Source organism: Crinia signifera, chromosome 4, assembly GCF_055691185.1.
Source record: "Crinia signifera chromosome 4, ASM5569118v1, whole genome shotgun sequence".
NCBI lineage: Eukaryota > Metazoa > Chordata > Amphibia > Anura > Myobatrachidae > Crinia > Crinia signifera.
In genome coordinates this window covers 137,626,322-137,651,050 of record NC_139220.1, presented here as the reverse complement: position 1 = coordinate 137,651,050, position 24,729 = coordinate 137,626,322, and the positions used below count along the sequence as shown (strand labels likewise).

The following is a 24,729-nucleotide window of genomic DNA, read 5'->3' as shown; positions in this document are numbered from 1 at the left end:
TATAACAAACTCTATATTTTGAGTGGAAATGTTGGGGGGTCGTCTTATACGCCGGCAAATACAGTATGTAATTTTGTCTAATTAAATTTGTGCCCCTGAATACAGAGAACGGTGTAGGTTTCAAAACCTAAACATTTAATACAATATTTTAGTATTGAGTTGTAGGAACGTAAAAATAAAACCTTGCCTAACCTGCATCCGATTTTGGAATACCGCGAGCATGTGTGCTCATAACACCTGGTTGCAGAGTTTTAAGATACTCTGTGATCTGCCCTCCTGGGTAAGGGGCTGCTGGGAGTTCCTGGGAGGTGTAAGGCCTACTTTGATGTGCAAGGGCTGATATATATATATATCTCCCAAATGAAGAGTAAACTTATGCTGTAGCGGTGTTGTATCTAATCGCATGTGTTTGCCTTTGTGATGTTTTTCCCAGTTGCGCATGTGTAGTGAACGGCTTCTCCGCAGTTTCTTCATTCCTGGAAAGTTTTTTTGCACGGTCAGATGGATGATGGATTCCTCCAGATCCGAAGGCGAGAATTCTTCAGAAATTTATCGCAGGATGAAGGCGGTGTACGGAGAGCAGTGTCTCCACATGATTTTGGCTGTGGAGGATCTCATTCATCAGAAACGTTGGAAATTGCTCCTGTACTGTCGATAAGCAAGGGAATAACCCACAAGCTTGGTTATGGCAAAAATTTGTGCACAGTGGTTGCCCAAGCATCTGTCAGAGAATCAGAAGTTGGCGAGAATGGGTGTTTGCTTGACCCATCTGTTTCGGTACGCAGACGAAGGAATGGATTTCATTACCATTGCAGTGCAGCAGCAATGTCACATGTCGTGATCTGACAATTCTAACAAAATCATGTCAGGGGTGGTGACAACGTGTGCCTGCACAGGCCATGGCAAGTCCTTGCTTTTGTATATTGAGGGAAAGGGATGGTAATCGCACAGGAAAAAATGAAAATGAATCGAGAAAGGTTTGCCCCTCAATTGGTGTCTTAAGTGATATTAATTCATATGACAGGTGAGGGTGTGCTACCACAGGACATCAAACTATTGCATATATGATTTTGGACAGAAAGAAATGTCACTGTGTGGTGCACCAAGTACAGGGTTTATTAAAATGTAACCTTTATTAATGTTGGTTAAAAGTATAGCGAAATAAAATGACACAAAATATAAATGACATACACATTCGTTAAAAAAGGATATAAGTTATCCTTGCGACGTGGGGTCCCACACTCCTTATTCCCAATTTCCACTCGAGTTAGAGTACATACACTGTCTAGTAAATATATTGAGTATTTCTATATATATGGCGGATAGTGAACACACAATTTAAATTACCCCATTCATAGGGGAAGGATTGGTGCGACTTCAAATAAACTGTCAGGGTAGATGTACCAAATATTTTTTTAATTGGGGGATATAACGTGTATGGCGGCGTCAGAATATAATTTCAAATGACCAGTGCTGGTATTAGGAGGCACTGGTGGCCGCTCTGAAATGTCACTTAATACGCTGTTTTGTATTTGTCAAGTGATAGTGCTAATCATACCATAATTAATGTTTTAGCAGCGTGAGCAGTGCTTATTTTGGCAGCGTGAATAGTGCTTATAATCAGGAGTACCGGTAATTGCTCTGTGTGTAGTATTCACACGCTGACCGAGCGTATTGGTAGCATCTAGTCTCACGCTGACCGTGTGTATAAATAGCAGTGGTGATCACTGAATATTAACCGCGTATAGCAGTAGTAGTGTTAAATTCCCAGTCCCTGGAGTGCGGCGTGTTTTATTTATGACACGCCGTCTCGCAATGTAGCAGGACTGGATAACAGTAGTTGCTCAATGTGCTGTACTCACACGCCGACTGAGCGTATCAGTAGCAGCGGTGATCACTACACGCTGACTAGATATAGCAGTATCAGCGTTAACTCCACAGTCCCTGGAGCGCGGCGTGTTCTATGGTGACACGCCGTCTCACAATTGACAGGACTAAGTAACAGTTATATTTAATTTCAAAGTGCGCCCTTCAGCCGACGGGCTGCGTGTTCACGCGCCCGCTCAATAACACAATCTTAAGCTAGACAGATCAAAATTAGTACATTTCAATGGGGGTGGGGGAGTGGGGATAGCCCACGAAGTGTACGGTCGGCGTACGCTTCGCTAATGAGCTTCCATTTATTAAGACACTAGTGTCTTAATAAATGTACATGAATTGTGATACCCTAATGACCTTTAAGTTATTTTTGAATTATGATTCATAATTTCAACCCACCTATAACCACCTCCAAGCGCTCCACAACCCCCCCTTTTTTTTTTTTTACCACTGGAATATGGTGCACTGTGCAAGACACTGCTCTGAATACTTCACCTTCATTCTGTGAAAAATTTTCTGATGTGCGAAGAAATAGGATAACAGCTCTTTTGCTGATCTGGAGGAAGTAATCATGCATTCGATCGCGCAAAAAACTTTCCAGGAATGGTGGAGCTACATCATGACTAATGCTGGCCACACATCAGACCAACTTTCATCCAACCATGCAACTAGTTGGTTGGATGGAATAAAAACATGGTACTGGATGGGAGCAAATGTAATTTGTAATTAAGAAATTTGCTCCGAAAGTCTGGAAACAGACAAAACCTGTCGCTCAGACAAAGTAATGTAGTTGTATCTGTTTGATTTAAATAATTTCACTGAATGTTTTTGTCCATTCTCCTGAGTTTGTGAGCAAATTGCTCTTTGTCATTTGCTGCCCAGAGACACCCAATGCTAGCAGAGTCACAGTTACTTGCACGCAAAGAAGGGCTGCTGAGCAAAGCAATGATGTATGAGAACACATGTATTCACAACTCTGCATAACCCACATTGCCATTGACGTGCCTTCTCTAATCTCCGCCTAAGTAGGACTGCTCTGTTACCACCTTAAATATGTCATCCTAACATTTCGGAAATTCTGCCTGTCATTCCAGAAGTTAATGTCCTAAAATAGCTTCATACTCCATAAATAAATTCATTATTTTTACCAGCAAGCTGTCATTTTACAGTTACATTGTGTAATGCAATTACAGCTTTACATATACTTATACTGTGCAGTTTAACAAGATGTAAGTTTTGTAATGAATGAAAACACATATAGTATAATGATTTCTTTGCACCACATTTTCAATACTGCAGAAGGCCCACTATTCAGATGCTACTTATCACATAGCTTGTGGAGAACCCAGTTAATATTATTGCCTTAATATGTAATTGCATAATTGAATCCAGTCCTTCAGAAAACTGATTTGATTGCTGAATTTCTGCTTTGCTTCCTGTCAGCAGGATCTGAAGAATAAGGATGAAAACTTTACTGTTACAACTCCATTGTCTGACAGAATCTTTCTTGAACAGTGCTACACTGGGAAGCCACAGACAGCAGCTCATAGCCTGAAGAAGCTGGAAGCAGTAAGTTTGATAACCCAGACCTGTACCATCACTGTCCACTTGGGGTGCTCTATACCACACAACATAAATAGAATATATTTATGTAATGAAATAGGTTAGTAACCTGACAGGAGTGAGATTCTGCTAATTTTAGACCTATTTTTTTTAAAGTGGCAATCATTTTAAAGGCAAAACTAACTTGATTTTACCTTTTCAATAAATGCTGCTTTTAAAATACTTAGAAACATAGAATTTGACGCAGATAAGTACCACTTAGCCCATCTAGTCTAACCCTTTTATAAACATGTTACTTCAGACCATATTTTATCCTTATTTCTTTATAAGGGTATCAATATGCCTGTCCCAAGCATGTTTAAATTGCTGTACTGTATTTGCCAATGCCACCTTTGACTTGTGACCCTGCAGGTTTTTTTGATAACCTACATATGTGTCCTCAATACGCCATGCCACTGCTTGTAGTCTAAACCATACAAAAACTGAGTTGCACAAATACTATTTATTAATAACATTAGTGGAGTTCAAAATGCTTTCACTGTTCAGTGTGTCTTTCTGGAGATAGTACTCTATACAAACAAACCATGTTATTGTCCAAAAAAGTAAAGACTACAATGTTTGGCATCTGCTTGGAGGAATTGTTGTAAAACTTAACAGTTAAGTTCCATATCAGAATGGTTATAACAGTGATGATTGTGCATGTAGTTCACCTCTGCTGCCCCTTGTCTCATGTGATAGAACCTGGGTAAGTTTCACAATAACTTTATTTGAGCAGAAAATGCAGTTCTTTACACAATTCATCTGGCGAGTCGCGGAGAGGACCTGTTCATGCTCACTGTCCATGTAGTACAGACTTCTATGTTGATGGTCTAATGTTGTGTGGGGCACAGAGGGATTGCTTGACCCTCACTGCTGTAACTATGGGCCTTATTCTAGTTCACTCTTTCTGAGAAATTCCTTCTTAGATGGACAAAACCATGTGCACTGCAAGTGGGGCAGATGTTACTTGTGAAGAGAGAATTCGATTTGGGTGGGGTTTTACTTTAAAGTGAGATCTATATTACAGTGTAAAAATAAAGCAGCCAGTATTTACCCTGCACAGAAACAAAATAACTCTCCAAAATCTAATTCTCTCTGCACATGTTACATCTGCCCTCCTGCAGTGCACATGGTTTTGTCCATCTAACAAGGAATTTGTCAGAGTGAACTAGAATAAGGCCCTATGTTCCAAATACTTCAGTTTACTTGTCAGAAATAAAGTACATTGTGGAATTGTAGAAAACAATGGACGATTGATGGTGTTGATATATCGATCTTTTTTTACTGATTTTTCTGCAAGATCCTCATTGAAATTCATATTGAATGTTAGGGGTAAATTTACTAAAGCATCTAAAAATGAAAAGCAGTAATTATGGATGCCAATCCCGGGGTAATTTTTTCAATCCCGGAATTCGGGATTGAAAAATTCACTAATAAATATCAAAAAAAAAATACCACACATTTACCTTTAATTGTGTGGGCGGGAGCAGCCTGGGAACTGTGCGGGCTGGAGCCTGTGAGCCTGGCGCCGGGGAGCTGGGAGATTGACCAGGTATCTGTTCTGCTGGATGTGAGGCCGGGGAGCTGGAGGCGCATCTGGGAACCGGGCCAGGAAGCAATGGGTGGGCAGAGCCGCAGGCCGGTAATCAGGAACAGCTGGGCAGCATCTGAGCGAGTACTCAGATGCTGACTGGCATTAGACTGCACATGGTGGTGGGATTGAAATGTCTGCATTTTAGGGGACAAATACCAAAATCCCGCCGGTCCTGGGATTGGCCACCTTAGTGGTAATGTTGCCCATAGAGACCTTCAGTCTTTCATTTTCTAGGATGTAATAAAGAAATTATAGACAGAATTGGATTGGTTGCTATGGGCAACATAACCTCTTTTCATTTTAAGATGCTTTAGTAAATTTTCCCCTTAGTTCAAAGTTCAGATTTTCATGAATGTCTGCAATTCATCCAGGGAAGACGGAGAATAGACAGTAATTTCCTACAACTGATGTTTTGTAAATTTGTCAAAAACATACTACACTAGTGCCTCCTAATATGCAGACAATGCAGGAATATGTGCCTCTAAAAATAAAATGACAAAATGTGTTACTATTTGTAATGGAGCCCACCTGATGGAATTCACCTTGTTGTGGTGGGTGGGCTGAAATTTTTGCCAATTATGCGCTAAGAATACTCCATGTTTGCAGAGTTTGTTATATCTGGCTTGGTGTTGTAATAAAAGTACAAAATTTAAAAGTGCAACATTTTTAATTATAATGCAGCCTATGTTTTTCTATTGAAAGCATAGCCCTTTAAAATGTAAGCAATTTACATGACAGGAGTTGAAATCGAGATAATTCTGAGACTCTTTTGCCGAATGCCAAGTTTGTGACTTGCACAGAATGGCTGGCACCCTAAAGTAAATGGGCTTCCAAAGCATTTTGCAGCAGCTAGCAACACCCTCACAGTTGGTGAAGAGTTTGTTTCACTGTGAGATTATGATCTAAAGCTGGCATGTCCAACGTTGGCCCTCCAGATGTTTTGAAACTACACATCCCAGCATGCTTTGCAATAGTTTTAGCATTCTCTAATAGCAAAACTGTGGCAAAGCATGCTGGGATGTGTAGTTTCATAACATCTGGAGGGCCAACGTTGGACATGCCTGATCTAAAGGATACCTAAAGTATATATCAGTACTGCCTACTAACAATTGAAGAATATGTTAGGCTTTAATTGCATAGAATGGCCATCGCAATCAGCAGATTTAACTCCTTGAAGTTTGAAGATGAACTGGACAGGAAAGTGAAAGCAAAATAAGCTATGTGCTATTACCTAGAACACATGTCTGGAAACTTTTACAACCGTGTTTAAGAAGAACTTCCCAAACAATATTTTCATTGTAGAATGTATGCCCCCTGGGGTTTGCAAGCTGAAATGCTGATGCCGGCAGCCGATTGTGCCAGTGAGGAAACCATTGAATAGCCCCTATAGAGAGTTACAACATTTATGTCAAGATTAGGCTTCCTGATTATGACTGACAGAGCGACAGTCAATGAGCTCCAATCATTTTTCTCCATTCAAACATTGGTAGTTTCTGACGAATGGTTATTATGAGGCTATCCTATTTATTTATTTACTTGGGGGGGGGGGGGGGATATTCAGTTTTGTACAATAACAAATGGTATCCAGGATGAATATCCAGATCTCATGTCTTCTTATCGCAGCACTGAGTTCTGTTTATCGGGGATTATGTTCATGAGGCAACCAAAGCATATTCCCGATAAATTTCAGTATCTGGGCTAATTGAATACCCCCCATAGGCAAACTTGCTTTGCAGGAATGCTGAACGGATTATACATGAAAACATCAGGTAAAAAGTTGCCCTTTACTGTTCTCATTACTGCTTTAGCGCAGATAACTAATCTTTATACATATTGACTTAGATCTTGTCTGCACCATAAACATCATAAGGTTTGGGTTGTTGCTGGAAGGTGTAATAGCAGTCAGTACAGCTTAGTTGTGCTTTAGTGTACATGTTTTGTGCAGTGGGTGCAGTGTGCTGTAGACACTCACTTGTTGAAAGGATTTACTGCTATTTCCTTTTCTTTATACTGTATGATTTTGAGTTTAATTGGAGATGTTGCTGCCATTTCTGATGCTTAAGGATATGCCTGGATTTTTAGCTCAGAATGAGTGTCTGGCAGGATCATCAGAAGCAAAATGCTTTCTTTGGAATAGGAGGATGAAATCCCCTTGTCACTTGTAAATCAACACCATGCTATGATGCGAATCAGCTTGATAATAGTATTTTCTGCTAATAGTTTCTATATTCATTCACATGACTGTTCTAGGAGGACCTGGCTGCAGAGAGAAGAAAGCAAGCTGTCGTAGAACAAGTTATGATTGACCATCTCTCTAGGTATGTTTTATTAGAAGTTCTTGTAGGCCTACAAAATGGTCTGCCTTGCACAACTGTATGACCTTGAAATACCTCAAGGAAACCATGAGATTTTATTTATATACTTATAAATGTATGTATTTTTTATCCATCATACAAAAATAGCAGTTTTTTATCTTGAGTTTTATTTCTGTATGCCTTTAAGATATAGTCATCCCTGTATTTTATATTTATACATCATATTATTGTTTTTATTTGTTTTCCTTACAGTACAGTACTGCAGGCTATGTTTGTGTCCTATACGGAGACTTTAGTAATAATTCATAGTTTATATTCTCTTACTTGTAGTTACTAAAAATGTCAACACTGGCATCATAGACTATGCACACGACTGCTAGCTATTGGGCTACATTCACAATGTAATGAAATTAATAAAAATAAATCCTGACATGGTTGCAAAATAAATGGTCTAAAATAGTGGTTTTCAAACTTTGGGGGTAATTCAACACCGCTCTGTAAGCAGCAGTAGTTTGCTGCTTACCGAGCGGCTCTACGACAGCCAAGTGCTTGATCCCCCCCCTGCTGACCCTCAGTACCATGAAAGAGCATGTGTTTGCTAACGCATCCCCTCGCATGCATCCGCTAGCAGGAGAAATCACTTGATGGTCCTTGAAACTGACCTTTATTTCATCTGCAAATATTCAAAGATGGGGCGGGAGCTGATGCCCTGGCCTGGGAACTCCCAAAATACACTGGGCTTTCCCATTGACAATCCCCGTTTCCACCTCCGCTTGCACATGCGCAGAACCCCAAACATCGGAACGAAGCTGATTTTGCCCCGTTCCAAGTGTTATTGAATTAAGCCCTTCATTGCTTGACGTGGCCCTTAAACTTTCTTGGAAATTTTGGTAATCCAGGTAAAGAGGTAAATTCACTTAGCAGCTACATGGGTCACCTGTCAGTTATGTGGTGTTCTGCTATCACTATATACACACACATACATTGTACAGGGACCTGGTGCACGCTGACATAAAAACATTGTATAGGGACCTGGGGCGCACTGAAACACATATACATTGTACACACTGCTCTTCCAGCCGCCCCCCTGCTGCACTGACAGGCTGCTCACCTCCTCCACAGAGAGTGGCTGTCAGCTTTTCCAGCCTTGTCTTGTCCACCGCCGCTCAACTTGTCAGGGGCAGGGCAGATTTAGAAGTTAAAATTTTGTTAATTTACGGTGATAGGCTTTTAACCAAGGTCTTATAAGATCATGTTGAAGAAAAATAATTGTTTTTCACATAAATAAAGTAGGACAGGAAAAAAGCTAAAAAAAGTAGTATCAGTAGTAATTAGAGCTTACATACATTTTTCTCCAGAAACCTGTCTCTGTTCATGCTAATTTCAAGAACCACAGTACAGTTTTTTTATTCGAGTTAAAAAAACAAAACAATATATTTGTTGAGGGAGGTTTGTGTATGAAACGGTAATCTATGACAAAAGGGAGCTGAGCAGTGACAATTTTAGTGAAGCAAGTCAAAGAAAAACAGTCTGCCAAAACGCTTTCTTGACTTACGCTGCCTAAACCAGTGAAGTTATATTTTATACTGTGTAGATGCATACTTCTAACAAAACTGCCAGTACAACATGACCCTTTTAGTCATTCAATGTAGGAGAAAATAGTTTATCGTCCATCCAAAATTCACATTATAAAGATTAATGAGCTAATGACATTAGAAAGCAATTACTGTATACCAGAAATTAGCAAACATCCTTTTTCTGGAAATCTTGTTTATTTAGTTAATAGGTTAAACATATTTAATGCCTGGTTTTTTTAATTACTATAAGGTCAATGTTTGCATTTTGCTTTTCTTGCCTAAAGTACACATTGTGCTGTTTTTTTTCTCCAAAGGGCTGTTATTAGTGATCCAGAACAAAATGTAGCCACAACCATTCTGAATAATTCACAGCGAGATCTAACATCTGTCCCTCTTCGCTTCAAGAAGAGAACCTTACATGAGACCAAGTAATTTTACATTTCATTTTATTTTGGCCAACAACTCAGTGTTTATTGAAAAAAATAATTTATTTCCCTTTATGATTGTTTTCTGCAATAAAGGAGAAAATAGCTACACTATTCACTTAATTATGTGTATTTCATGAAAATAATTATATGCCATTGTTGTTGTTGTTTATTTGTGTTACCTTTGGATATGACACCAATAACCTCTCTGATTACAATTGTATCCAAGGCAGAGGACAGAGCATATTTGTTATCATATCCAAAGGCAATGGAATTAAGTAACTTCTGGATTATATAGAAATATTGTAAAAAAAGCACTTTAAGAAACAAATAAGATAAAGCAGCTTCATTCATTGGACCTTCAAATCCACACTTTCCATTACTGATGTTAAACAGAGAATGTTATATTTTTATATATAGATGAACTACATTACCAGATATTGGGGGTTATTCTGATTCACTCGGAAAGGCACAATCACTCTACAGTAGCGCACGCAGGGGGGGTTTCTGAGTACCCAGAAACCCCCCCAGGAGTCTAAGGGCCTAGGCTGAAAGCTGAGGGTCCCCTCTTTCCATAGGTACAAGAATTTTAAAAATCGGCCCTTGGGAACCGGAGATATCTGACTTCAAAGCAGTGGTCCCCATCCAAGCCTGTTAATTGCTATTCCCAGTCAGATATTTCAGGTTCTGTCTTACTTACAGTTTCTCTGAGGGTATATTCCAAAAGCTGGGACTCTCCCCCCTTGATGGATACTATGAGCTTGTCTCTACTGTTCCCAGAACCAGAGATATCAGTCTTCCAGCAGCTGGTTATTGCTCCAGCTCCACACACCTATATACTCGTTGGCAGATTTGCTCTGCCTCCTGAACTCTGATCCCCTAGTCCCCAATACCATTTGGTAGGTGGGATCCTCTAGTTTTTAATTCCATTAAAATCTAAGAAATCTATTTCTGGGAACTGGAGATATCTGCAGTCAAGCAAGCTGTCCTCCCACCAGAAAATTATGAATAATAAGCCCACTCCACTATACACCCCTGCTCTGCTTATTAAACATCCTCTACCACCCTGGAAGTTATGTATCAGGGCCCCTTCATTTAGCCCAATGCCCCCTTCTCCCACCCCATCTCTCACCATCTGTGCAGTAAAGGGGTAATTAGTGGAAATTACTGATCCAGGCCCTACATGCTGAGCGGTTGATATAATACCCCCTACCACCTGCAGGACATCAAAGCTTCCCCCACCCCTACCGCTGGAGGATTGGTAGGAGCCCAAATACATTGCTATGCCCAGGGGTCTACACGGCTGTTGACGCCCCTGTATGTATATATATATATATATATATATATATATATATTTTTTTTTTTTTATTATTAATATACATTTGGTCTATCTATAATACTTTAACTGACCCGGCATATACTGGGTCACCTAAGTGTCCATCTCCGTGCTTTGCTCCGCCCCTCTGGAAACCCCCTTCTGAAAATCCTGCGTTTGCCACTGCTCTATAATGGACAGAACCAGAGAGTTAGATTTGGGTGTTTTATTGTTTCTGTGCAGGGTAAATACTGGCTGCTTACTTTTTACAGTATAGATATCAGTTTGAAGTACACCCCCCACCCAAATCTAACTGTCTCTGCACATGTTACATCAGTCCCACCTGCATTGCATATGGTTTTGTCCATAAGAGAGTGATTGTGCCTTTCCGAGTGAATCAGAATAACCCCCATTGAGAGAAGTGCTGAAAATTTCTATAGGAAATGGGGCTTATATGTCATCTCATTGTATCTTGGGATCAGGAGCAGATTTGTTTTTACACAGAAAGACAGAAAGATTTGGCTTAATAATTAACTCCCCTAATGTTTACCCCCCATTGGAAAAGTATTAGGTAGTACATTGATAATGGTTGACTTCTACTCCCATCAGTAGAGATTCCATCTCCAATATGTAAATAGACCATGTCATGTAATCTCCCCCTTCCCCTGTTGGAGGACTGTCAGAAAATGATCATATATATTATTTCTAGATGGTGATTTTTGGTGACGATCCCTTTTTTTCTCCCTTCATACTTAACCAAAATCGATAAATGAGGTACCATTTTAAAGATTAAGTTCTCAGTTTCTGAATAATTTGTTCATTTAGAATTGCACATTGTATTGTTTGTTTAAAAATTTACTTTTGGCCCATTCGCATCCAAAATTTTTGCAGGGGCCACCTAGTATTACATGTACAGTATACACACATGGGCCACTTATGTTTCATGTATACACACAGGGGCCAATTATATTACATGTATACACAAACACAATTCAAAGGGATCCTTGGCACTAGCTCAGGTGCCCTCCTCCAGGGGTGTTTCTGCAAGACACTGGGCAGCACTCACGAGACTTGAAATGTTAAAACATGGTGGTGCTTTAATATGTAACGTTTCCAGGACAGTGTCCCATTCCTTGCTTCACGGCATCGATGGTGCGATTATTGTACCCATGAATGAGGTGTACGCCATTCATTCCAATGGGCAGCTGCAGGGCTGTGACTAACCACTGCTCAGTGAATGCTGCAGCCTGCAGCACAATCTTCTGTGTATGCAACTAGGGGCTTGATTCAGAGGTTGACACAACATCGATGTTTGTGCAATTGAGCAGTTTGTCTTTTGTATGGCGCACGTTGAGGATTTTTTTGCAGAGTGAGTGACAGGATTAAAATGGTACAGGGGGGTAATGGGCTTGTCAATTGCAGGTGTGTTGTGGCTATTTTTTGGAGCACGCCTAGCGGGTTATTTGCCTTGTATGTTATGAGAAGCATAGAGTAACTCAGAGATCGGATTGTGCGTACAGGATTGCAGTAGCATTTGCATCCATCACTGAATAAGATTAAACAGAAATGTTTCTTCTTTGTGTTAAAAACAAATCCATTTATTAACATTATTAGGGGACTGGTGCATACAGCATTGCTAACCATGCTTTTACACAATGCAATCTTAATGGGCAATACAATCTGTTGCATTAAACCTATGGTACTGTATCAAGCTCCTATTTTCATATAGACGCAAGATGAAAATCTCTTACCTCATTATAACCAGCCTTTATATATTCCTTTGTTTGCTGCCAACAGTAAAACACTCTGGGCCAGATGTATCAAGCTTCAAAAAGTGATAAATCAGCCAATCAGCTTCTGACTACCATATTACAGGCTGGGTTTGAAAAATGACAGGTATGAACTAATTGGCTGGCTGTTTATCACTCTCCACTTTATCACTTTTTGACGCTTGATACATCCGGCCCTGTGTGTGCTATTGCTGTACACATAACAAAATCAATAAATATATTACACACTGGTGAACACAGCTACAAGTACATGCACTGCAACAGTTTTGTGTTTGATCCATGAGAAAATGTTCAATGTATTGCTTGTATGGGTTGTATAAAGACTAACTCTTGTATGTACATGTTGTTGTTGTTTTTTTATATTTTTTTTATATTTTTTTATATTTTTTCCTTTGTTCTTTCTACGTGTTAGCAATGCTTCCTGATGCTTCTTACCTATACTTGTTGCTACTTCTCTGGCTTTGTCTTCTGTGCCATTCTTCAAATAAATAAACAGGTAGTTTCTCACTTTTCTTATGTTTTTCCCTGTTATTTTTTAATTTTTTTCCACAGTTTTCTTCTTTGCTTGATATCTATTTCTGTATAGAGATGTGTACTAATATTCATACAGACGCAGAAGTTCACGGCTACCTGATTTACTACTTGCCTGTTCTTACTACCTGTGCTGAGTGCAAAGTTGCCATAAGAATCAGTCATCCCATCTCAGTCATCCCATCTCTAGCTGCACACCTCAAACAAACCTGGGAAGAAGGTGTAACCGCCCACACCACTCCCAAGAGATGCTCCTCCTAGATAGCCTTCAATTTGCCTCTTAGCAAGCCTATATTTCTACTAGACCTCGGGGGGGGGGGGGGGGGGGGGGGGGGGGGATTTCGGACACATCACAGTATAGCATTGCACATGACTGGCGGTTCCAGGCTGGCCACGTTTTGAGTTGCAGCGGCTGTGTATGATGTCTTGCAGTCACCGCCGCCGTCCCACAACGTGACCACGGACACGCCTGCATTTTAACAGGCCAATCCCAGAAAACACCATGTCCCACCCAGCAACGCTGCATCACTTTCCCTGTCGGGACTTAAACTGTGATCACAGGCGATTGCAATTTAAGTGTTCACACACACGCAGATGTCTGAAAATTGTAACTACGATTTTCGGACATTTGCAAATGGGTCTGAATAAGTTTGCTGCTTTCTAAACAAAATTGCAAAAAACATTAACTTTTGAACTTGACCATGACCACCTCAGAATCAGGCCAATTGTATGCAAGGCACTATATACATGTTAAATAATATGGAAATATACAATCTGGTCACAGTTAGTCTTTTGAGTTCTGAGCTTAATATATTTTAAATATCTTAAAATTAGATATAGTAAATTAACTAAATCTAAAAATTTACTTGTTGTGACCCTTTGTCCATGATTAAAAAGTTATTGCGTAGACTGTGTTGTGATGACCGTTGCAATTCAGATCCAAATCTCCAATGTAATGTATGACAATATGTTGTGGTTCTCCAAGTCCCAGCATGCGGGGGAGGCTTGCTGGGACTCATAGTTCCATGGTAAAAGCATAGTTTTTCATCTATTTTTTACACAAAATCAGCTCGATGCCCAGGGGTATCGAGGACAGCCCCAGGCTTCAGCATGGGCAGGTAAGTTCTGGAGGGGGGGGGGACCCCTTCTTTGGGGGTCCCCACTCCCCCAGGACCCCTGCCCATGCTGACCGGTCAGGGGGATGAATGCTTTTGCCGGGGGGACTTGTATAAAAAGTCTCCCCCCAGCTGTGGCATTACCCTGCTGGCTGGTTTGGCCCGGTTCTGGTTCTTGAAATACGGGGGACCCCTACTAATTTTGTCCCCCGTATTTTGGGAATCAGGACCGGCCCTTGAGCCTGGTGCTGGTTTTATAAAATCCAGGGGACCCCTATTGGGTTTGCCCTTTGATTTTATGAAACCAGGACCGTCTCTTTGAGCCCGGGGCTGGTTGTGCTCGGGAGGGGGGATCCCACACTGTTTTTTGCACAATTTTTTATTTTTTACCAAAAATAGCAAGTTTTGAAATGTGCACATTTTCATGACTGAAAAATGCTCACATTTCCATTACTTAAAATTGCCACAAATCGCACCATATCGCAATTTTTCCCCACGAATTCGCAGTTCATTAAATATGCAGAGTACAAGGGAAAAATGCAAATTCTAAAAGTGTGATTTGCCGCGATATGGCGCGATTTCAAAAAGTGCGATAAAATAGCATTCTATTAAATGTCACCCCAAGTTTCTGTGCCAAGGGCCACTTACCCAACCCCTGATGTTTGACTAAATTACATTTATGGCTTCTTGCTAAATTGAGAGAAACCGATTAATGTAATTGAAGTTCTATTTTTATACATAGCTAACTGCGTATTTATTTAACTTTTTTTTGTTTAATACAATCTTTTGTGAGGTTTCTAACCTTATGCTTTTGTTTATAGAATAAAAACAAGCTCAACATTAACAGAGAATGTGCTGTCAAACAAGCTGCGTTTCGATGCTCGAATCATATGCAGGTAATTATACATATAAAAATGATGTGCTTTTTTCACTGCTTAAAAGAACATAATGCTGTAGTGAAGCTTTAGGCCCAAATTACTTCTATTGTACAGTAAGATTCATATCTATGTCCATATGTTTATGCTTTAGACAGAGTTTTCTTTCTGTAGAATTGTTCTAGCTTCCTTAAACTTTATTACTGAGATATGGGGCTTATTAGCTGGTGTGAATAAATACAGTTATTTCAAGAACATTTATTCATGTGGAAGTGTTCTATTGAATAATGCAGATTGTTTAATGTTTAAAGGGAAATTCCATAGAAAAATATTCTTTGTTCTCTCTATGTAGAAAGTTGTTGGGATGAGATTTCTTACCTTGGTTGGTCATAAATCCAGAAACGATTTTTCAGATCTGTTATTGAATAGCAACGCTAGTTTTGAATGCAAGTGGTATACACCATTGCTAATTATGTTGCGAACTGCTTTCCTTGTAGATGTATAATGTTGGGTAATGCATGTGTAGGTTTTATGAAACCAAAGCTGATAGTAACTATATATATATATATATATATATATATATATATATATATATATATACACACACACACACCTGATTTCTAAGTGTATTTTACATGTTTTTCACTATTCAAATCCTCTGGAACCCTACACGCAAGTCCAGAGGATCGAGAGTTGAATGAATTTTAGTTTTATCTCCAGATGTATTAAACCCCCCCAGTCGATAAGGAGAGCCGTTAAGCCCAGCGCTAATGGCTCTCCTTATTGGCGGCCCTGCACATGCGTAGTCGTACGTCCCCATCCCAGCAGTACTGGGAATGTGCGAGATCTCGCTATTACCGCAAGATCTTCAGCGCAGCCTGGAGCTAGCAGCAGGGCTAGCGTTGTCCCCGCAGTGGGGGATAGGACAACGCTAGCCCTGAGCTGGCGAAAGCAGCCGGGGCAATTTAACGCCTCGGCGGCTGTTAACACATCGCCCCAGCCGCTAATCACTGGGGGAGATTGCAGGGGACAGCTCCGTCGAGCGCTAGTAATACATTAGGGAAACCGTAATCCCCCCCCAGTTGACTAGCGTTAAGTGCATTTCTGCACTTAACGCTGGTTAGTACATCTGCCCTATTGTGTATTATAAGTGGTGTTTTCACGTAATAAAGTTTATTAAGGCTGTATCGATGGAATCGCAGGCTATGCAGAAAAGTGCTCCATTGTTTAAGTGTGGCATTCACAGTACTGTACTTATCCTAAATTACCAGGCTATTGCTGCAAGCCCGCAGAATCCCACATTGATAATGCACCATTGTGCACAGTCTTCAACTGTAAAGCATGTCAAGTCACTCCATAGTGTTTGCAACTTCTGCAGTTGTCTAATCTACCCCAATTAATGTTTGCCGCTCTCATGTATTTTTGTTTTAATTTTATGATGTTAAAGGTGGATCATTTGCACAAAAATTAATTTGCTATCTGTATCCTTTGCTGAGCAAATATTTGATAGTGTGCCTTTGAAACGAATTATATGTACTGTATAATTATCATTTGCATAACCGTTGCCATTAAATGCACTTGATGTAAGTGATATTGAGCCAGTGGCTCACAGTCAGTTAAATGATTGTGTTAAATATATCTGTGCTACATGCTGCAAAACAGGCATGTACATGTAACGTGTTCTCTTCCACATTGCCAGAACGTCATATGTCAGGGGGATGTAAATCCATACTGTGTACATCTGAGTCACTGCATCAAAGTCTTCAAATTCAAGGGCAGAAAGTGCTTCATAGTGACCTTTATGTGACATTATCGGATGATTGAAATATAACCCAATAAAAAGCTCACTTGATCTTAAGAATTTTTTACAGACTTTTCTTAGGTGTGATTTATTTTTAAACAAGATGACTACAGATTTATTCTCTCCTTTTCTTAAAAGGATTTGGCATAGCTAATTCCGCTGCATATCTCAGTAATTCACATGCTTACTCCAGGGGCTTTGAAGAATTTCTTTTATTTGCTTTTCCAAGAGTAACAGACTAACATGGCTAGACCCTAAATGGATTATTCATATGCTTTGTAATGGATGCTCAAGGACAAGTGAGATTTCATAGCATATGCTGGTATTGTCACTAGGTTTGTGTTGTATAAGCAGTACATATGTGATGATATCAAGCAAAACATCACTGATTGCTTTTCAGATACCAGTTTATATTAGCTGTTTGGCATAATTAGTAAGGAAGCAATTCGAAAGTCACTGACTGGCACGTGCACATGCCAACTATGATTGCAATGGCGTCAACCATCTGTGGCAGCATTTTGGATTTTATTCTTTGGATTCTTGACCTCTGCTGTGTCCCTGACTACAGTGACTTGTGATTTATTCAATTAATTTGTGCTCTGGGTTTATTTTAGTTTTTCTTAAGAACATAGATTAATTAATAGACAACTATGTTACACCTGTGGTTAAGTGCAGCTAGATGCTGCTCTTACCATACGCAGACCCATGGGGCTACATGCATAGAAAATATCTATGAGTTTGGCAAGATTAGGGGGGGGGGGGGGGGCAGAGTTTTGCTGCCATTGTCAGCATTTCTACGCTACTGCCACTCGCTCCCCTCTGTCCTAATTGAGATCACGTAAGAGAATGTGTATGTCATGGGTCTTCAAACTGTGGCCCTCCAGATGTTGTAAAACTACATGTTCCAACATGTATTGCCACATTTTTTCCTATAAGAGCATGCCAAAACTGTCAGTGCATGCTGGGGCATGTCGTTCCACAACATCTGGAGGCCACAGTTTGAAGACCCATGGTGTATGTGCTTCTGGAAATGTAGTTATGTAGAATGGCCATTTCTGCTGGTTGAATTGTTATTGAGGGACTCTAGTCAGAACACAGAGAATATGATCAAACTTGAATAATGAGAAAGTCAAAATAAGGGCAGAGGAGGGGAGGGGGCAGCACAGCACCACAGCTGCTATATAATGCTATATATGCCTACACTGCAGAAGAACTGTGCTTCATCTCAGCCTGTTTTCAAATAATGCAGTGTCTTGCATTAAAACTCCAGCATGCTGTTACACCCCCTAGTGATTAGCGTCCACAATCCACTGTATCCAGTGGCGATACTACAAAGTTTGCTCCCCCCTGCCAAAAAGTTTGTGGTGCCCCCCCCCCCCCCCCCCACACCGGGCAGAGAGACCAGCAGACACTGCTGTTACCCCTGGCTCCGACGCATCACAGGCCGCCCCAGCAGAACATTCTTGCACAAACTCAAGCGCCTCTGGGTTCCTGCACCCTATTGTAAGTACAACTAGGGTTGCACCTTAATGTGGACCTTTTCTCGCTAGTTCTTAGGCTGCAATGAAAATGCGCTCTTGGGTTGAAAGGCCTAGTTGAATATGCTCCTTGGTGTATGATGGCTATACTAGGAAAGTGGCTGGTAAAGATAAGCATAAAGGTGCCCACACAGGGATAGAAATCAGATCCAATTAGATATCTATCCAATTTCCCTTGAAATCCCGATCACCCCTGAACATGGCCACACACAGAACAATTGAGTAAACAATCAGAGGGTTATCCAATTGTTCTGTGTGGCCATGATCAGGAGTGTTCGTGGACTGCTGCTCCCCCCACTCTGCCACACCTTTGCACCAGATGAAGAGAGTCCAACGGCAGGCAGGAGGTTTCAAAACTCCTACTCAAATGAATGGGCTAAATCCAGCACAACGGGTTGTTAATTTTTCCACATGTTGAATGGATCAGCAAGCTCCATATACGACCCACGGGCAACTGCATTGGATTGTCATCATGCCCACACATGGTACGTTTTTAAATGTTTGGAAATTCTGATCGTTCGGAAATGGGCATATCTTTTAAAAAAAATGTACAGTGTGTGGGAACCTTAACTGATTTGTACATGAATTAGTTTACTATGCTAGGTTATGGATTTTTGATGTGACGCAAAATCATTTATTTCATAATCATATATTTGAAATGTATACTGAAAACTCTGGGCCCGATTCATACCTGCTTGCTCGAGCTTTCAGAGCCCAGCGAGCAGGCAAAGACCACCCCACCCCATCCGAGTGAAATCCCGGCCATGTGCATGGCCGCCAATGCATTCGCAACCATGCACATCAGGGAAAAAAACCATTTGGAATCACTTAACATCGAATGATTTTCCCTTCTGTTTGCAGCACCACGTAAGTCTAGACTTACTCAGGACTGCGAAGGCTACGAGCAGCCAGGGAAGGCAGTCTTCGTACTGACGACTCATGCGTGCGCAAAGTTTACTGTGTGCATGCGGAGCCATCGGATAATTTCTTGTGCTGCCCATTCACAGAAGATCGAACAGGTCTAATTTGGGCCCGCTGTCCATCAGTTAGATTTTCATTGCCCTTTAATTAAAAAAAAAATTAGGGTATGGGTCATTGGGTCAACCAAAGTAAGGTTGACATACATTGGGTCTTCCACTGAAGGTCGACACAGACAAAAAGTCAACATGCCTAAGGTCAGCAGGGTCAAAAGGTCGACACAAGCATTATGTCAACATTGGGAAGGTCGACATGAATTTTTGACTTTTTTGTCCCAAATGTTGACATAGTCAACATGGACACCGTATTGATGCATCTGCGTCCTCTCGCTACACTTGCTTGTGTCGTTATAAGGCCTGTTGACCCAGTTTATATCGACCTTAATGGTGTTGACCTAGTGGCCGTATCCCATAAATGATTCAGTCCTTAGTTGCCATTTTAACATGATTATTTGCAATCTCCTGTTGTACCAAAAATGACATTAATGCTCATATATAAAACAACTTTATTTTCTAGCAAATGCTGGGAATGCACAAATAATGACATTAGTAATATATCAAGTGAAAGAGAACTCTCGTAATCTCTTTTGCGGTATCCTTGCTTCAGTGTAATTTCCTTTTAAAGTCTATTAAATTGTTTCCAATATAAATCTGACCTGCTGGTGGCTCTGGTGAAATTAATGTGCAAACCATGAGTTAGTAGCTCCAAGGCATTCAATGATGTTATTTCTGTGTAATGAAAACAAAAGACTGCCATGAATCACATTATTCACTGCAATGATGCCTCATCGGACCGGGACACAGCAACGTAACACTGGGGCAGTGTTTTTGTTATAAACACAATATTTTTTTTATTAAATGCATTTATTGACTAGAGCACATTCAAGGTTGGACCAGTTTTGTACTGTGGAGAAAAACTAATTGTTCTTTAGTGAAGGCTTGACTTGTAATTTATTTATTGAAAATATTTAGTACATAGTATCATTTGTGGGTATTATGTTGTACAATACTGTATATTACCATCTCCTTGCTTGCTACACCATGTGAAGCTGTTCTGTGACTGGCCAGAACTATAATCTTGGGCACAAACATTCAAAATGAGAGTTGGTTTATTTCTGGTAAATCAATGAAGGCTGATTCAATGAGGCTGTGGAAGTGGTAATGAAACCCTCTCCTAAATGCTTTCTCGTTTATTCTCCCTAAGGGCCAGATTCACACCTGTTAGCAAGGCTGCAATTTTGCGGATGGACAAAACCATGCTGCACTGCAGGTGGGGCAGATGTTACATGTGCAGAGAGAGGTAGATTTGGGTGGGGTGTGTTCAAACTGAAATCTAAATTGCAGTGTAAGAATAAAGCTACCAGTATTTACCCTGCACGGAAACAAAATAACAAACCCAAATGTACAGTAAATTTCTCTCCACCTGCATGGTTTTGTCTAGCTGCAAAAATTGCAGTCTTGCTAACAGTTCTGAATCAGGGCCTAAATACTTGCTTATTGGACTGATGAAGGAGTTTGTTAAAATCATGTTTTCAGTCAGTGGCGCAGATGTATTAAGCCTGGTGAAGAGATAAAGTGGAGATAAAATGAAAGGAGATAAAGCACCAGCCAATCAATGCCTGTCATTTTCAAATGCTAAAACTAGGCATTCTGGGATGTGTAGTTTCGCAACAGCTGGACGGCCACAGTTTGTACAAGCCTGCACTAGATGATGTTTTGAGTAACAGATATTGTTGAACAATTCCCCTGAACTTTTCCAGTGTTCTAGACAAACGATATTGTACATACACACTGAACAATCTAATGAATGATGACGATCTAGTTAGAGTCTAGTAATATGCAGCTTTTTGTGTACGACATAGCCAAAATTGATCCTTAAGTACAGACTAGAGACACCCTCATTAACAACCCCTGGGAGCTTCCATCGTTCATTGCATACACACTGGCCAATTTTGAACTACAGTATATTGTTCCGAAGGGCCAAAATGAAGGATATTGTTTAAAATATCACCCAGTGTGTACGCAACATAAGAGAATGAGAAGATCAGGAATAATAGAAAACTTTTATAAAGGTTATAGATAAGTCTTCTACTTTATTTTGGATGTTCTAGGCACTGTACACTGCATAATTGGCTCACACTTTAACACAATGCAAACATGATATACTGTACCATCATGCAATAGAAATTCATGACCCTTTGTTCTTTGGTAGAAATGGTCGTGATGCCTGCAGGGAACTTATTGGATTCTTTTTCGCATATGACAAGTCTGTTACAATTTATGAATATCGTCAATTTGGAAAAAATAGGTAAGCTTGAAAAATACATGTTTCTATTACATAATGACATCATATAGTATGATTGCTTAGCTCATGGCTGTTTTTATTTTAATACTGATCTGAAAAATGTATTGTACTTCTGATTGAAAAACTGTCTGTGCAATAGAGCTTACAAGGTGCTTTGACCTCCATTTATGCCTAGAGCTATATTTAAGACCCTAAACACAACAACCATCACATGTGTGTTCAGAGGGCCTCTAATTCAGTTATTACTGTGCGTGTCTTCTGTTTTCCCAGAGTTAACGCACTATCATATCACGGAGGTGTACGTTGAGCACTATCATATCACAGAGGTGTACATTGAGATCCCAAACCTTACAACATTTTAAATATTTTTTCTTTTTTGTTGCCTTGTCATGATAAAGCCACATTTTTTTCACCATTTAAATGACTTCAATGAGCATCGAAAAAGTCACAGGATGAAACACTATCATGCTTCTTTTCATATATTATGTACACCATTGTTCATTGCCAAACTATCCCCTATAGTACTGTTATTAAAATTACTTTTCTTTATTTTTCCAAAAGGACAAATGCGTTACCCTTCATCCAAAAGGGGATTTATTGCCATCAATCTGGGTGGAAAAGAGGAAATCCATATGAGCTTGAGGACTTTTATTCTGTAAGTCTGCACTGTTCCAGTCCAATCAGGGACCTGAAACTTTGTGTGCTTCTGTATGTTAAGTAGTATAAATTAGCTCTAAATGAGTTAAGCTGCTTTTACCATATTAGAAATACATGCTTTGGGATTATCAGACTCCTTCAATGGGAAGAAATCCATTGATCTGGACACCTACGACGCATGGGATGCTTTATGTGGACAGTCATTGCCATTATTTATCTATATTTTAAGCACTCTCTTCCCTGTTGCCATTAGTTTTTTTTACCCTTTGTTCATTATGTGAAACATAAATAATTGTCAATGTCTGTCTGCAGAAGACAAATGAATTATGGGTCATGATGTTTCCAGACTATGAATAGATTATATAAATCGTAATGCCTTTCATTAACTGTACGAACTAACCATTTTGAGCAGACATATTGATATAAATTTTAAATAGTTTTGTTGACAGCTGTCAAATACCTCTGTCTATGTTATGGCACCATCCGTTTGTTTTGTGTGAAGCTAGATGCAGTCTTTGAGACTGAACTGGCTTCACTGTGACTGGCAGTGGCTTCTTATTGGAAGTCCGACCTGCCAGTCACTTAAGGCAGTCCCATTGGGAGACGTTCCCTCCCTCTAGGATGCCTGATGGGGGTCAGGACCGGCAGCGGTGACCAGCTGGCAACATAGGCGTGCGCAGCCCATTTTCTTAGGGGGTGCACCATTGGAGGGGCGTGTCCATCACCGCCTACTGGGCGTGTCCATCGCCGCCTACTGGGCATCATTGCAAACTAAATAGAAGGTGACTTATTTATGTATATGCACTTCAGCGTGAATCATTCTCCCACACATATACTAGACGAAGGCAAGCTGCAAAAATCTACACTGTAATGCCCATTACACATAATGGCACTCACTGTAATGCCCATTCCACATAAAGCCACACACCATAATAGCCATCACACATAATGCCACACACATTAATGCCCATTCTACATAATGCCACACACAGTAATGCCCATCACACATAATGGAACACACAGTAATACCAATCACACATAATGGCACACACAGTAATGCCTATCACACATTATGCCACCCAACATAATGCCCATTACACTTAATGCCACACACCATAATGCCCATCACACATGCCACACAAAGTAATGCTCATTCCACATAATGCCACACACCGTATGGCATTACGGACATTACACATTTTGCCAGGGCTTGCCAATTTTTAGTAAAATAGGGAAAGTGCACGCCAAACATTTACACCGTGATGCCTATTACACGTCACACACCCATTACACAGTATACCACATGCCATAATGCCTATTACATGTTATGTCACACACCATAATGCCCATTACGCTTCACACCGTAATGTCCATTACACATTACGCCACACACCGTACTGTCCATTACACATTACGCCACACACCGTAATGCTGATTACATGTTGCGCCTCATACTGTGATGCCCATTACCCCTCACACCATGATGCCCCTTACACGTTACGCCTCAGACCGTGATGCCCTTTACATCACACACCGTAATGCCCATTACACATTAGGTCACACACCATAATGCCCATTATATGTTGCACCTCACATTGTGATGCTCATTACACGTTGCACTTCACACTGTGATGCCCATTAAATGTTGCTCCGCACACTGTAATGCCCATTACGCCTCAGACCATGATGCCCCTTACATGTTACACCACAGACTATGATGCCCATTACACATTATTTGACATACGTAATGCCCATTACACATTATGCCACATGCCTTAATGCCCATTACATATTATACTACACACCATAAGGGCTATTACATATGATGCCTCATAAGTATTGCTTACCTACATGTTAATTGCTAGGGATTTCATGCTTGATGTCAGGGCTCGGAGGGCTCAGGGGGTCTCTGGTACAGCACACGCAGGGCTGGAGCACAGTATCACAGCACTTGCCATTAACTTACTGGGGCAGTGGTCTGGACATACTGGGACTGGCTGGACATGGACAGGCAACAATCAGTGCAGCCAGATGTCGGCCAGCCTTGTAAATTTAAATGTTGCCGGTTGCTTCCCCAGTGTCCTTCTTTAGCTTCTGCGCATGCGCCAGACACACAGTGGATGGGGACAGAGTGCCATGGAGAGGGGGACAGAGTTCCATGGAGAGGCAGTGTCAGAGAGAGAGGGCAGAGTGCCATGGAGAGGGGGGGCAGGGGAGAGAGAGAGGAGAGTGCCATGTAGGGGGGGGGGGGGGGAGCAGAGTGCCATGGAGAGGGGGGGGGGGGACAGAATGCCATGGAGAGGGGGGACAGAGTGCCATGGAGAGGGGGGACAGAGAAAGAGTGGGAGCAGTGTCTGGGAGAGTGGGGGCAGAGTGCCATGGAGAAGGAGGGCAGAGTGCCATGGAGAAGGGGGGGGCAGAGTCAAAGAGAGAG

General features: G+C 40.8%; 1 protein-coding gene across 5 annotated transcripts in view; it reads left to right on the top strand.

Moving 5' to 3' along the window:
• The window catches only part of CAPS2 (calcyphosine 2), a 100,876-nt gene that overhangs the window by 42,107 nt on the left and 34,040 nt on the right, over positions 1 to 24,729 (top strand). For 4 of the 5 annotated variants that reach the window (XR_014473428.1, XM_083182571.1, XM_083182569.1 and 1 more), the window contains 6 exons: positions 3,322 to 3,447; positions 7,325 to 7,392; positions 9,281 to 9,394; positions 14,964 to 15,038; positions 21,546 to 21,641; positions 22,200 to 22,293. Coding sequence is in view for 4 of the 5 variants with exons in the window: in XM_083182571.1 (XP_083038697.1) it covers positions 3,322 to 3,447; positions 7,325 to 7,392; positions 9,281 to 9,394; positions 14,964 to 15,038; positions 21,546 to 21,641; positions 22,200 to 22,293 (573 nt within the window). In the remaining variant the exon portion in view is untranslated. The remainder of the gene's footprint in view (positions 1 to 3,321; positions 3,448 to 7,324; positions 7,393 to 9,280; positions 9,395 to 14,963; positions 15,039 to 21,545; positions 21,642 to 22,199; positions 22,294 to 24,729) is intronic. The other variant, XM_083182570.1, reaches the window with a different exon arrangement.